At 34.3% G+C, this 16347-nt stretch overlaps 1 protein-coding gene across 3 annotated transcripts; it reads left to right on the forward strand.

Annotated features, from left to right (window-relative positions):
• Positions 1 to 245: 245 nt before the first annotated feature.
• Positions 246 to 15968, forward strand: LOC125073014 (protein polybromo-1). Of its 3 annotated transcripts, XM_047683673.1 has the most exons (33): positions 246 to 526; positions 699 to 848; positions 1145 to 1316; positions 1734 to 1864; positions 2373 to 2627; positions 2956 to 3111; positions 3630 to 3732; positions 4183 to 4414; positions 4596 to 4711; positions 5083 to 5333; positions 5537 to 5810; positions 6272 to 6536; positions 6905 to 7003; positions 7401 to 7562; positions 8077 to 8283; positions 8698 to 8877; positions 9136 to 9284; positions 9417 to 9535; positions 9686 to 9799; positions 10297 to 10463; positions 10648 to 10714; positions 10793 to 10898; positions 11164 to 11297; positions 11687 to 11806; positions 12105 to 12228; positions 12606 to 12797; positions 13032 to 13171; positions 13472 to 13574; positions 13965 to 14006; positions 14359 to 14587; positions 14679 to 14755; positions 15162 to 15291; positions 15623 to 15968. In XM_047683673.1, the coding sequence occupies exons 1-33, from the start codon at positions 401 to 403 to the stop codon at positions 15900 to 15902; spliced, it is 5172 nt and encodes a 1723-aa protein (XP_047539629.1). In that variant the 5' UTR covers positions 246 to 400; the 3' UTR covers positions 15903 to 15968. The 3 variants fall into 3 exon arrangements, with proteins under 3 accessions (XP_047539629.1, XP_047539630.1, XP_047539631.1); XM_047683674.1 differs by lacking the exon at positions 13965 to 14006 and having other exon boundaries at positions 14347 to 14587; XM_047683675.1 differs by lacking the exon at positions 13965 to 14006.
• Positions 15969 to 16347: the final 379 nt, after the last annotated feature.

Here is a 16347-nt window from a genome sequence, read left to right on the forward strand (position 1 = left end):
ATGAACAAAAATGAGGCAAGTTTTCGAAATCACAAAAACTGTAAATTTTATTTATTTGTATTTTATATTTCTAAATATTTTCCACAAACGGTTTTTCGGAATTTAAGCATAAGGCAGTTAAAGTAATCTTTTTCATTTTAAAACAGACTAATAAAATACAAAATTTGACAACATATTATGAATTTAAGAATAGTGGCAAATGGCAATACTAAGCGTTTCCTTTCATAATATAATAAATGGCTTCCTTTCGTAAATTGTTGATATTTGTTATATGGACACAATTTTTATGATCTTGATTCACCTAATTTGTTGTTTATTATTGTAATGTTACTTTAATGTTGTTAAATTCACAAATTCGCTTTTTGAGCGGGTAAGCAGAGGGTCTTGAATATATAAGACAATGAGTAAAAGACGACGCGCGTCGTCGGTAGCAAGTAGAGGTGCTGATGGTGACGAAAGTGATGATGGAATAGAGCTTAGTAATCCTGGACCTCCACCAGCACGAAAAAAGAAGAAATTGGAGCCGGTATTTATATAATAATTTAATCAATTAAAAAATAAACACAAAAATAGGTCATTAAACGTGAATCTTGAATATATGTATATACAGTATAAAAATATGCCGGTATACTTAAGTGTTAAAAAAACCCATATAATTAATAAAAGTGCGGTATTTTAATGGACGTGTGTTATTGCAGAGTGAAATTTGCCAGCAATTGTATGACATTATTCGTACATATAAGAAGGAGGATGGTACGTTATTATGCGACTCTTTTATAAGAGCTCCAAAGAGGCGGCAAGAACCCCAATATTATGAAGTTGTATCTCAACCAATTGATTTGTTACGAGTAAGTAATTGAAAATATTAATATTAATGTCTTTAAGTTATAAAGTAAAGGTGTTAATGTTTTAGTTACATCTCCAACTAATTTCCATCACAGTTATACTATTATATTCCAACACATTATTTTAATTAACCTCGAAACTGAATTTGGTTCATGCATGTACAATCTATTGTATCTTAACATTACTTTTAAGATTAACATAAAATATATTGTGGCTATAATATTTATTCCCATCAAATTATATAGACTGTGTGAAACAATTAAATATTTATTTTATGTGTTTATTATCCTATTCATAGGTACAACAAAAACTCAAAACAGACACTTATGAGGATATTGAAGAACTATCAGCGGACATTGAATTATTAGTCAATAATGCCAAGGCCTTTTATAAGTCTGATTCTGATGAATACAAAGATGCCTGCGAACTTTGGAAACTGTATTCTAAACATAGAATGGCACTTGAAAGTGGTAATTATTATTATTTAATACCCATACACATACTCTGAACATTTTACCTCAAACATGTTGATAATACATAACACAGACAAAACACAGACATAACTTTACATTTAACACTGTAACTTGATTATTCAATAGAGCTTTTGTGAGCCTACTTGAATAAAGAATAATTTAATTTGATATTTTTTGAAACAAAATCATATATATAAATGTGCAACAAACTAAAATGGGTAATATAAAAATATCTATATTATGTGATTTAAACAATAATTATGATATCACATCATAATGTGCTGTGTTTCACGTGCTTTATAAGTATATACAAATAATTTTTTTTTATACTCTAGTTGCAATGATGTTTTAACATAAATATATATAAATACATCTAATTCTTCAAAAAAATATTCATGTTTTTTTTACATGCAGGTGAAGAGGCTAAAACACAGAAATTATCACGAAATGGCTCTTCCAGTCGGAGATCAGACGTTGCTGAGGATTTATCTGAGACATCCACTAACAATGAGGAGGAAAATATCTTTGAAGAACTATTTAATGCTGTAAGTAAAAGAAAGAATTGAATATATTTTATGTATACTTTTATTGTATTTTGTATTGCAAGAAGAAATACTTATTGATTAACTGTTTGATATAGAAGTAAAGAAGATTAAAAGAAAATATGATTGGATTATTGGAAAGGATTAATAATAGTAGATACAACTATAGACAGAAAAGCTGGCAAAAATATATGCTGGAATGTGTGCGTTGTGTCTGTACACTCACATGTGTACACTTTTGTGGCATTAGCATAAGTACTTCAATCTCCTATTAATCTATATTAATATTATAAATATGAAAATAAGTCTGTCTGTGAGTTGCTCTTTCACGGCAAATCACTTTATCATATTTTCTGAAATTTGAAATGAAGCAATCTAGATCCCCAAGGAAGGACAAGCTCCTCTTCTATGTCTAACACCTGACGACCAGCTCCTAATACGCGAAGTCGCGGGCGATAACTAGTGGGATATAAACTACATATAAAGTATGTTAATGATTGATTGTTCTCAGGTTATGATGGCTCATATAGATGGAAGACCATTATATACAGATTTCCAATTTCTGCCATCGAAACGACGGTATCCAGAATACTTTAGTATAATAGAATCTCCTATTGATCTTAAAACAATTGCACAAAAGATACAAGTTGGCGAGTACTCGAATTTAAATGAGTTGGAGAGAGACCTGATACTTATGGTTAGGAATGCGTGTTTATTCAATGAACCAGGCAGTCAGATATATAAAGATGCAAAAGCTCTGAAGAAGGTAATAAGATCATACATTTTTAGTAAGCTATAATATACAACACAAAACAACATATTGACTACTACTAACACCCAGCCCTATGCCTGGCTGTGCCTATGATGACAGATATATTTTTTATGATATTTATTTGGATTAATACTTTCATTTTTAAAGTTATGTATATGTATTTTAAAATTTAAGTTATACCTAATTTAAAAAAAAAATTATATGTCTTGTGTTAGATTTTCGGTCCCATTTACATTTCACCGAAGGAACCTACAGTAATTTCTTTGGAATTGTAGTTTTACAAATGATTCAATCACATAATTGAAGTCTCGCGTGTGCGCAGGTGATCCACGCGCGCAAGCAGGAGCTGGAGCAGCACGGACGCAACAAGACGTCGGAGCGCATCCGCAGCAAGCGCTCGTCGCGCGCCGCGCCCGCGCCCTCCGCGCGCGCGCTCGCCATCATGGAGCCGCCCGGGGGGGACGTCGCCTACGTCAAGGTTTTTATAAATTTAATAGAATATCAATTTACTTATACTTTATTCTAGTAGGCCCTTGAATTTTTACTACTTGTCATATTACAGTATTGAAATAAATTTGTCAATTCTACCCAAAACAACTGCCAATAAAATGTACTTACTAATTTCAAATAAGCTTGAGTATCTTAATTTAAATAAATTTGTCGTTACATTGAGGAAGCTGTACGACTCTGATATTTTATTCATTATTGATCTCGAGGTATTGCAGATAGACATTTTTTATATGTAATGATTATGAGGTCTGTAAATATGATCAGTATGATATATAAACATATAAAAGACTTGTAACTATTGAGTGGAATAAGGAATTATTGATTTCTAGGACTCATCAATTAATATTTATAGAAAATAACATTTTACATTGAAATTTAAAGCTAGCAGTGCTTGATAATTGTACGTGCTTGCTCAAACTATCGATTGAATCCTATAAAACGAAGCATTAAGAAATATTAGCTTACATTATTTTTATCTTTTTACAGCACTCTGAAGACAGCGGCGATAGTGATGAGGATAAAGTTGACAATGAAGATTCTCCGCAGTGGAAGCTTCTTGACGTCATCAGGAATCACTTAGGACCCAGTGGTAAATAACTTGATTGGAACAAATCTATACAACTGTACTTCATAAATAATTTAAATAAGTCAACGTAAATAATATTGATGTCCACTTGAATGATTTTGGTCAGGGTGAAAGTCTCATTGAATAATAGCCAACTGTCCAGGACATAGTATAGTACATAACTGTGTACATAAACACAAATGCACTCTATTCCCTCCCATTCATATCCATGCAATGAGATGGAAAACTGACATAACCAAAAAGGATTTCAGTTACAGGACCAACAACTTTAAGTGTTTTCCGAGGCACAGAGATGTTAACTCTAGAAAATTGTTATTTAACACTCGTTAATTTTATGACAGTGTTTCTTTTTAAGTAATATTAAATAATGGACTAACCTGGGTTTAAACTATCGGGATGCAGGGCTATAAGCTAGCCACAAGACTAATGATTCAAATTATTATATATTTCTAGGATCTCCAATGGCTGATCCGTTCTGGAAGCTTCCATCGCGTCGCGAATATCCAGACTATTACAAAGAGATAAAGAACCCAGTGTCCTTGAATCAAATTAAGAATAAGATCAGACGAGGCAGCTATGGAACACTGTCAGAAGTAGCTGGTGATATGAATATTATGTTTGAGAACGCTAAACAGTATAATGTGCCTTCCTCGAGGTTGTATAAAGACGCTGTTAAATTGCAAAGGTAAGTTTATTTGATCGTTTTAAATTCAGAGGCTTAATCATAATGATGGTGAGTGGATTGGATAGATAGTTATATTCCCTTTTATAATATTAATTTGACTCTACCTAAGCGTTATTATATCATAATACATAAATGTAATATGTAAATATGTAATGATTGAAGAATGAGTATTGCATTGTAGATTAATGCAACAGCGCGTACAAGAAATGCTTGACATCGTACAGAGCTCATCGAGTGACGACGAGAGCTTATCGTCTGTTAAGAATCAGGCGCAGGCTAACACCCCGCGACCAAGAGGTATGTACTTCTTATAAGGCTTTAAATATAAAAATCTTCTTAACGTGTGTATGTAACTGAACTCCTAAATAGTTGAACGGATTTTTATGATTTTTTTGTGCTGCGATCGGACGAATAATATAAATTATTACAAGCTGCCTTTTCCGAATATTATATATGTATTTATATATTTTATCGTTTTTGTTATAATATTTTTGTTTATGAATCAATTCGATGATTCTTTCTGTGTTGAACCTTTCGTGTAACTTTTCTATATATATTTATGGCTTTGTTTTTGATGTTTAAAAAAGCGAATATTAAAATGACATTAACAAATGTCAATACAAGTGGTATTTGATCAAAATATCTAAGAACGATGATATTAATTTCAGGTCGTCCCCGTCTCAACCCGAACCCGTCTTCAGCTCCCTCACCATCCCCCTCCCCGATCATACAGAAAACGAACCTCCCACTAAAAAAGAAGCTACACTACATATCTAAACAGCTGGTAGAGTTTACGTGTTCAGATGGAAGACAGCCCATGTTGTTGTTCATGGAGAAACCAAGCAAGAAGCTGTATCCTGAATACTATAATGTTATAGACCGACCCATTGATATGTTGACTATCGAAGCAAATATTAAGGTATAATATTTTATTTTGCAATGTCTTTGCTTAACTTCTAACGTGATATTTAAATTTAAATGTATTTCATTTAGTGTGGCTTATAATAGAAACATAAATAAGATATTTATATTAAAAGTATCATATATGAAATTATTATTTATCAACAACTGTTAGAAATAAGTAATTTAATATTTGAAAATGAAATTTGATTTCGTTTACAGAATGACAGATACAATAGTATGGACGAAATGGTCTCTGATTTCCGCTTAATGTTTTCAAATTGTCGTCAATTCAACGAAGAAGGTTCCATGATATATGAAGATGCGAATCTTCTCGAACGCGTCATGAACGAGAAATTAAAGGAGATTAATAGTAATTATGAAAGGAAAACTCCGCTAAAGACATTCAAAGCAGCCAAGTCGAAACAGTTGTCGCCTTTCGAACAGAAATTGAGAACATTGTATGATGCCATCAGGGACTACAGAGATCCAAAGGGTAAATCATTTTGTAATTATAATACTAACAATTATTTGTAGGAACAAAAGTTTGACTATTCAATTAAATATTTTTTTTTGTATATATATATTGAAATGGAAGGTGTAACTGTTTGAGAGTTATACTTTGTGATTTTAAGACCATTTGGATGAATGAAAGAAGGCTGGCACATTTTTGTATTTTTTTTTTCGTTGTAACTCACCAACTAATACTACAATTGATTGCCATGACTATTGAAAAATATATAAACAAACATTAAATATGTTTAATGTATGTTTTCACAGGTTTTTTAAAAAATAATTTCAAATATTAATTTAATAAAAAATGAAATTATCTCTATAACCGTAATTATTCAAAAAACATTTTATAAAATATTTGTATTCATCGTCCATCCATTAATAAATATTCAGAAACAAATCTGTGACTTTGAGAGTTATATTAAAAGAACAAAATTGTTTCAGTAAATCGCCAATTAGCCTTAATCTTCATGAAGCTGCCAAGTAAAACCGAATACCCGGATTACTACGAGCTAATAAAAAATCCGATAGATATGGAGAAGATCGCTCACAAATTGAAGAACGGAGTATACAACGCTGTCAACGAACTCGCGTCGGATTTCATACTAATGTTCGACAATGCCTGCAAGTATAATGAACCGGACTCGCAGATATATAAGGACGCGCTGATATTGCAACGCGTTTGCTTACAAACGAAACAATTGTTAAGGTAAGTGTTTTGTTCTTTATGAAGCTTTTAGTGATGATGTCTTAGTGGCCGATTTTCGCCGTGGCAATTCGTAAAGGAGTATTGCCATCTGTGCTAGATATATAATAGAGCACAAGTGTGTACAAAAGAGCATTTTTTCCATACTATCATAATCTGATGGGAAAGATTTCCGAAGCAGGATCAACGGCCTTACGCCTCGGGTGCGTGGCAAGTAATACTGCTAACTTCGTAAGCGGTTGTAGTTCTTATAGCTGAAATAGCTGATCAATTAGCTCCAAGTTTTGATAGTATTAAGGGTATTTTTTTCTTTCAAAACCTAATATTATTAATTTCGTTAACTGATATTTTAATTATATAATATTCAACAGAGAGGATGACGATGCAGTCCCCGACGTTCCAGCTGCGGTGCAAGAACTACTGCTAAACTTATTCACATCGGTATACAATCACCAAGACGAGGAGGGGAGGTAACTCAATTGATTGTTTAGATATATTCTCAATAATAATACGAAAATACGTAGAATATAATTTTTTCAAAAAATATTTTTTATCGATGTACTTAAGTCACCACATTGATTTGGTTGTTAATCGCATTGATACGGATATGGATGATAATTAAATATAAATTTAAATAAAAAAATAATAATTAAAATTAATAGTAGCTATTCATAGTTCGCGTTAAAGTTTTGTTATTAATAGAGCAGTCTCGAATTTACACAGATAATATTTGGTTTTTAATCAACTGACATATAAAAGAGCAGTCTACATGTGTGTTTTTTATCTATTTGAAAGGTTAGATGGATATTTTTTTTCATATACTCTGAAAAATAAAGAAAACTTATCTCTTTATATGATCATTTTCAGATGCTACTCCGACAGTATGGCTGAACTTCCAGAACACGACGAAGCGGCTAATGGAGAAAAAGTACGCGCTATTTCCCTAGATTTGGTTAAACGGAGGCTGGACAAGGGCCTGTACAAGAGATTGGACCACTTCCAACAAGACATGTTTGCTGTTTTCGAACGGTAAGTGAATTACTCATAACTATTTGATTATTTTAGTTAGACTCCATGATCATATTTTAGTTTTAACGATCGAACTACGAGGTTAATATTTCGGGAAGAACAAGTTTTGTGAAAGACAAATATATAAACCCAGGTTAATTTCTTCACCCATGGTAAAAAGTAACAGCCTGAAAACGGAAAACTGCTGGTTTAAGGCTTAGTCCTTGGTTCTTATCCTTGATCCACCTTGCTGCTCCAATGCGTGTTGGGGGATACACCTGTACCAGGTTTACATCGAAGTAATGCAGGTTTCCTGACTATGTTTTTCCCACCGAGTACCGAGTACTCTCACTACACTTATCTCGTAAGTTATGAATATGCATCTCGACTGGTAATAGATTAAGTGTAGTAATACAGCTGGTAGTGTAGTGTAGAAGTCTAGTATCCAAATGTAATGTTCTTTGTTATTGTTCCTGATAATTTCACCAATTGACCCGATAGCGATAATAATAATAAATAATAATGTTCGTTCCAGCGCCCGGCGACTGTCCCGCACGGACAGCCAGATCTTCGAGGACTCTGTGGAGCTGCAGTCGTACTTCACGGAGCAGCGCGACGCGCTGTGCCGCGGCACGCTGTCGTCGCCCGCGCTGGCCTTCACGCGCGACACCATCGCCACCAGCGTCGAGCTCGTCAAGCAGTGCAAGCTGCTGCAGGAGAACGACGACGAGGACGAGACCAGGTCCGACATATTTTTCGCGAGTTTAATTTATTAATAAATAAAATAACATCATATAAATATGATTTACACCTTATAGCACTCAGGAATAATGTAGCGTTCTACCAATGAAAAAAATTTAGAATTGAATGATTATTTCTGGAGATTATTCCTTGCATAGTAACAAAACAGATTGTACCACTTAATAAAATTAGTATATATTTAAGTGTGACTATAAAAGTACAAGATGCTACAAGTACTTTTGCATTGTAATTTTAAATAATTAATTTAAAGTTAAGATATCGCCGGCTCAGCGAGTATTTACTACGAAAAAGAAAATAAGGTCCAGAAATAGTAATATTTATTGTACTAAAATACCTTTAAATAAAATAGTTACCTGTTACATGTTTCTGGCCACTGACTATGAGTTTCCGGCAGATCGAGTACGGACGAGTCTATGCCGTCCGGTGCGGCGCCTCCCCACAGCCAGTACGGCAAGGGAGACTTCGTGTACGTACAGCCGGAGAAGGGCAGCAAGGAGCCCTCCGTGGTGCAGCTGCAGCGCATGTGGACCAACGCGGAAGGAGTGCCCATGGTCTACGTCAGCGTCTACTTCAGGTAATCTAATATGTTGCGTTATGTCGGTAGAATTCATTACTTACACATAAATTATTAAATTGAGATTAATTATTATTAAATTATCCGTGATGGCGCCGTATCTGTTCCTGATGCATCATTCATAATAATTATATAAAGTAAATAAAAAAATCCGTAAAAAATAAAAATATAGGTACAAAAAATGTAGAGACATTAAGTTAATTTTATAATATTTTTGGACTATTATTCTATATCGCCTCAAATGTCATCTGACCCCAGGCCTCACGAAACGTTCCACGTGCGCACGCGCAAATTCCTGCAGCAAGAAGTGTTCAAGACGGAGACTCATCGCACACTGCCGCTCGATCACATCATTGGAAGATGCTATGTCATGAACGTCAAGGAGTACTTCAAGTTTAGACCTGAAGGTATGTCTGTTATGTTGAGAATATTGTAATTTATTATCCTCGCGTGGTTGGAATACTCTCATATATCAGTTTCTATTCGATAATCACTTACATTTTATAAATGAAGTATCAATATATTTATTTTATATCCAGGCTATTTGGACAAGGACGTATATGTTTGTGAGAGTCGTTACAACAGCAAAAACCGCTGTTTTAAGAAGCTCAAGGCATGGGAAGGCGCTGAAAAAGAAGCCGCACTTATACCCCGAGAGGTGATAACATCTTTAAATTATATTTATTATAAAGAAAAATATTATTAATATTGCAGAAGTAATAATTGTGAAACAATATCCTGCTCCATGACGTATCAAATCATTTAAATTATAACAATTTCGTTTCTAATTGATATATTTTTGTTTAAGATTCATCTAGAGCCAAACAGAACAGTTTCAGTATTCCGTGAACGAGTTGAGAAACATAAGGATGAACTCGCCGAATTGGAAGTTTTGGAAAATGTTCAAGAAAAAGAGAGACCCGTAAGTTATTTGTATTTTAATATGTTCTGAAGTTCAGGAACTAAGAAAGGTACTTTTGTAAGAAAATAATTAAAGTATATACAATATAAACAACTGAAATAGCCTAGTGTATAGAGCAAGGGCATATTATGGGATTTTCCAGTTATAATTTCTATTCATTACTAATTATTCCTAAATTGTTGAAAGCGTGTTTGTGGCATAACCCCATTAAACCCTTTTTATATACTAAAATACACTAGCAAATTTGCTTTCGAATGGTACTAGGCCAATAATTCCCATAGAGATCACTACTTTAAGTAAATATATAGCATTTCTTAAAATCGTCAACGCGTCGCACGCCTTTACTGAGACGTCATATTCCTCGTGTCTGTAATTAAACTAGCTTATTCTCCTTTCAAACCGAAGTAGTAAGAATATAAAGTATTGCTGTTTGGCTCAGACTCAGATGATTTGACATAAAGCTTATCATTTATAACATTTGGTTATCGTTTTTGCAGGATGTGGTGATGTACAACCCGCTGGGCACGGACGACGAGAACACCTACTACGAGCAGTACAACACCGTGTGCTCCGGGGTCATCAAGACGGGCGACTACGTGTACGTCGTAACTGACGGCGGCAAGCAGCTCATCGCGCAGGTCGACACCATCTGGGAGACGGGCGAGTGAGTGCACTGAGCCCTATATATCACAGCATATGGAAATGGAAGGAACTGGTTGTGAATGGAGAAAATCGTCTTTATTTAAAAATTCTATTTTGTTTTATCAATGTTGCAAATAATGAGACAGCATTTTAAAATAAACTTAAGGCAGATTTAACATTGAATAAACTTTACCATTTGATTACAGTAATAAGTGTTACTTCCGTGGACCGTTTTTGATCTTTCCCTCCGAAGTATCGAACATTATCAGCAAGGTAAGATTTCATTATTAAATATTTAATTTCTTGTTTTTTATGATAACTAATAATAATGTATAATTTAAATTTTTCCAGCCATTCTACAAACAAGAGGTGCTCCTGACGACCATGCACGATACAAGCCCTCTTGTTGGCATTGTTGGAAAGTGTGCCGTTCTTGACTATGATGATTATCTCAAATGTAAGTATAATCACATTTGTTCACAGGTGGCACGGATTACTTAACTATTTGGACATTATTTTTGTACAAAAAATGTTAGTGACTTAATAATACCATGAACTGAGAAGAACTGTTAAAGAAACTTAATATGTTTCTATATATAAATACCATAAGAATGAACACAAAGCATACTACATAGGCACATGTGGTATGCTATGTATTCTATTGCTCAATAGGCTCATTGTTTATCGCATAAAGCATTATTATGTTTAATTATTGTCCACAGGTCGGCCCACCGAGATATCGGAGAACGACGTGTACGTTTGTGAATCCGTGTACGACGAGTCTAATCGCATCGCGAGGAAACTCAAGTCCGGTCTGCGGAAGTTTGAGCACACGAAGGACGTCACTGTGGACGAGGTAAAATATGTTACGTTTTCATTGAAAATATTCATTGGCGCGCTTTAGGATCAAATTCAAAATATTTATTCGATACAGAAACGTTACTCTTGCTTATCGATTGACAAAAAGATACCACAGGTTCGGAAATAAACATCTCGGACAATGAAGGGTTTTCTTATAATAACAAAATTATCCCACAAATGAGTTATTAACTCTGTGCAAACATTGTCACCACTCCGTATATACAAAACATAATCAAATACATATTGAGAAGAAACAATCATTATTTTTTATTTCTTTAAATTTACATTTATTTGGACCCACGCTTTAAATTACACGTGTATTTGTACTGGGTGTCTATATTTCTTTATTATTTATTCTAAATGTGGTGTACATTCTGGTTTTAGATATACTACTTCCCCAAGCAACTGGGCCCGCCTGCTCTCGCTTCAGCTCAGGACGTGCAGTCTTCGTCCAGCGCTTTCGCTCAGAAACCGTTCAACCCGAATGTTAATGCGGACTCGATGGTATGTTAAATACATATAAGTCATAATACCAATATACTATTATAATCTTTTTATAAATGTGATATGAAGACTTTTAAAGCATATATTAGTTTTCTTAGCATAAATATTCTCTTGATATATGAAGTCTTTAAAAAAAACCAGGTTAACCAGTAGGCATATAAAGCCTCTTATCTCTACCACATTCATTTAAGAAATCGAATAAATTATTAATATAAGTCTAAGGAGTGTTTCACACTCATTCTTTTTTTGACTCTTTACCATACAATGATATGTAATTAAACATTTGAATATATTTCAGGATGGAAAACCACAATTTACAAATCTCATCAACACTACAATCGGTAGTCAAGATGTCGAAATGATTTTAGAAAATTCTCTCGACGACTCATCACTGGCGTCGCCCGCCACACCGCTCTCTATTGGTAAATTATTGTAACATTGTTTGGTTTATATTAATTAACTTCAGTTATGAGTTTATCGTATTTTATAGTTAAATACTGTCTATGAATTATTCGAGGTGATTTAAATTGATTAAATACCTATTATGTATCGTTTTATTGGTGTATTACTTATTAAGGTTAAAACTTTTATTATGAAATGCATTTTTTTCATTATAGTGATTGTTGTCATTTTATTAAATCTCTAAACTAAGCTTTATACTTAAACTTCTGTATATATAATAAGCCCAAGGATTCTATTTGAATAATGAATGTATGTTTGTCATTTGGTAAAAAAATACCATGAAATATAGTATTTTTATATATATTGCGTAAGATATGTATTTATGTACGATTTTCAGGTGGTAACAGCAACCCCTATAACCCGTCAATGACGCCGTCAAGTCAAGAGCGATCGAGTAGTCAGACGACTGCGACACCGGCGAGCAGCAAGAAGAAGAAAGAACAGAAACAGAAGATCGTCACTGGATACATTCTCTACTCGAGCGAAGTACGGAAAGCTATCGTGGCGAATAATCCAGAGTCAACATTTGGTAAGTAAACTTTTCTAGAAATTAGATGTTGAAGACTGCCTCTTCGATTTAGCGGCGGCTATCTTATAATGCTTCAAACTTAACTTTAACCCCTAAGGTAAAAACAGTTCAATTTACTTCAATAATACAAGTACAAAGCAAGGCAACTTCTGCAAAAGCCTTTTGAAAAATAATAATATTGTAAACAGAGGTCACGTGTACATGTTGGTTTGCTTTACATTGCTTGTGTCGCAGGCGAGATCTCCCGCATCGTGGGTAACGAGTGGCGCTCCTTGCCCGCCTCCAACAAGCAGAGCTGGGAAGAACGCGCCGCGCGCTGCAACGAGGAGACCGCCGCCAGGCTCGCCGAGGAGATGCGCGAGTTGTCGCAGCACGTGCGTACACACAACAAACACATAAATATATACGGAAACGCACACTAATAACAATAGCAGGAGCCGTACTCTTCCTATAAATAAAAACCTTGAACTGACGTGGCATAAGGTCGAATTCTTAAATAATCATATAGACCGTAGATTAGAGAAATTCATTGTAATTCTAAGCTTTGTTTATCTCAGCTCCTTTTGCTATTGGAATAGGCTGTACTATGCACACAAAGATATTTTTTGTTTTAATTCACTGAAATTACTTATTTCTTGAGTGTATATGATAATTGCTATTGTATTATGATACAGATACCCATGGAGATGACGTACGAGTGTGCGTGGGACACGTGCGACTATCAGTTCGAAGACCTTGCCGATTGTATGGAGCACTGTATTGGTGATGGTGGTAATAGTATGTATCTATAGTTTTATACTAGAACAAAGACACAAATTCTAAATTAATAACAACTATACATTGATAATAAAGTATAAATGCATGAAATACGTAAATCTAAGGTTTGTTTATCTTTATTTCTTTTTTGATTGGAACAGACCATAGTCTAATCGTAATAAAAGTAATCTTTTTAAGACAACCTTTTCACAAACCTTACTAAAATCAGGGATTGGAGAACCAAAATGTGTTAATATGAGCAAATGCTTAACACAAACAGAAAATACATAAAACTTAATCCAATATATACGCAAAACAGGTTAATTATGACATAGTTAGATAATAATGTTTTTGTATTATACTTATAATAATACTTAATAATATTAAAAAATATGTCTTAAACGCTGCTAGTGATTGGAACGTTTATCGAAACTAAGAAGACTAAGCTAGAACGTGAGTATACCAAGCGAACTAAGTATAAAAATAATTTAAAACTGTGACGTAAAGGATTGCAGTTTAGTAAATAGCTTTTTTTTAATAAGTAAAACTAACGAAAATAGAAATGATCCATTTTATATTTAGTATTAATGTCGCTGTGCTAGTATCAGTGTTTCGTGAAAAATATATATGTATTAAAAACAAATATATTGGTTATTATAGAAAGATTTTTTGATAACATTTTTATGTTTGGATATAATTTTTTTAATAACAATAAGTGTAAGTGGAACTAAATGATTGTTTCATTTATGAGATGTTTCTAGAAAAATGCATTAACAGTATATTTATCTTACATGTGCTACGGCAGCGGGTCACGTGCAGCAACACTACCGCTCGGGCGGTTCTAGCGCCAGTGGCAGCGGGAGTGGGAGCGGAAGCGGTAGCGGTGGCGAGTACCCGTGTCTGTGGCGCAACTGCGCACGGGTGAGGAAGGGACAGGCGCCCTTCCCTAACCTACCGCGACTGCTGCGACACGTGCGGGACCTGCATGTCAACAAAGGCAATGGACGCATGATGGCAGTACACGAACGGTCACGGTTAGTTTCGTTTGTTTTTACGACAAATCTAAATAATAGAATTGATGAAAAAGTAAATATTAAAAAATATTAATATCGATAATGTTTTCAGAAATTTCGTTCTGTCTTCTAAGAAACCGCCCAAGGTATACTCGACTAGTTTTCGTAGTGGGCTAATGTCTCCAGGAGGTGAGAATAACATTTTTTAATTTTTATAACACTATTCATTATTTAAATAGTATATAGTTTTTAAATTATAATAATATAGAATTTGAATTTGAATTTAATACAATTTGAATAAAATTGATATTGGCTAATAATATATATTCGCCTTGGTTTCTTCACTTTAATGTTTCGATCGTTCCATCTGCCTTTTGTTTTATAATTTGAGGTCTATTTATACACTTTACGTGGTTTTAGATTGATTTATTTATATCATATAAAAACGACTGATAATCAAAGGCATTTTAATAACGTAAATGAAACAAAGTATCGTTTGATCAACGAATCATGAATAGTCAATAGAAATAAAAAGACACTCCAGACCAATGAACCCAGTAAGGTCAAAGTCTCCAAGCAACGAATGTATGTGCAGGCATGTCCCCGATGGCGCGCAACACGCCGTCGCCGGGCGCGGGCGAGGCGGCGCGGCCCGGCCTCGACCCGCTCTTCGTGCACGCGCCGCCGCGCGCGCAGCGCGTCACGCACTCCGAAGCCTACATACGGTGAGACAGACACTGCCTATCATTGTAGCTAACCACCCGAAGGTCTTTGTTGAATATATTGAATATTTAATGAAAATTAAAAGCTTTATGTACGCCTACGGGTCCCACTCAAGCCATGACACCGCCAAATATCAATCATTTGTATTGCGAGCGATACTACAGCCATCAGGTTACGTATATGAAAGGTATTATGTTTTAGATACCGTTGTAAATAGTCGTTAATATTTTAGTTTACATTGTTATGGTTACTCTTAGTGTAGGGTGTTATGTATGTGATTTAATTATTCAGATTTATTTAATTACTAAATAGGAACAATCTCTTTATTTTCAGATATATTGAAGGTCTGCATTCAGAGCAGAAGTATATAACACCGTGGGAGAAATCCCTCACACCGATGCCGGCCAACCCGGACCCGTCGCATTTCAATATGCAAAAGCTACCTTCTCACTGGATCACCGAGGAAGCTGTCAACGGTTACTTACAACAAGATAAAAATCTCTCTGAGACTGATGTACAGAAAATGGATCAAAATACAAAGATTTTGAAAGGACTGTGTGCGCTCCGAGATTTTATGATGAGAGATGCTTTATCTATATATAAGAGCTACTGATAATATAAGAATAATGTTTAGAGTTTAAAATCATGTATTGACCACTTAAATAAAACCTTTTAATTACATAAATTATAGTTTCTCTTTCATGCTGAAGAAACATCTATGAAGAAAAAATTTGTAAGGGACCTAATTTAAGCTCACGTTTCGTTAATGAAGATCGTCATAAAAATTGCATGATATCGGATCGTGGTACGATGCATGACTGTTTCAATACTTTTATATTTAGTATCCACAGATTTAGAGTAGGCTAGACACCACATTTTAATGAATGTATAATTATGTGGATACAGATACAGACAGATAGATATAGTAAAGCACAAGATATATACTACACTGGTTAAATGCTTCGCTGGGCATTTAATTAAAAAAAGAGCATCAACGGTATTAAAAAAATAAAAGCTTATAACTCTATAACTACCTACGGACACTTCTGCGTCGATTG

Source organism: Vanessa atalanta, chromosome 23, assembly GCF_905147765.1.
Source record: "Vanessa atalanta chromosome 23, ilVanAtal1.2, whole genome shotgun sequence".
NCBI lineage: Eukaryota > Metazoa > Arthropoda > Insecta > Lepidoptera > Nymphalidae > Vanessa > Vanessa atalanta.

What these genes read in the sequence shown, in the direction of transcription:
- LOC125073014 (XM_047683673.1), top strand. Translation starts at nt 401, where the DNA reads ATGAGTAAAAGACGACGCGCGTCGTCGGTAGCAAGTAGAGGTGCTGAT. An exon ending in CCGCACTTATACCCCGAGAG is followed by an intron (nt 9,536 to 9,685) that starts GTGATAACATCT and finishes TTTTTGTTTAAG; the next exon opens with ATTCATCTAGAGCCAAACAG. An exon ending in TATCGAACATTATCAGCAAG is followed by an intron (nt 10,715 to 10,792) that starts GTAAGATTTCAT and finishes AAATTTTTCCAG; the next exon opens with CCATTCTACAAACAAGAGGT.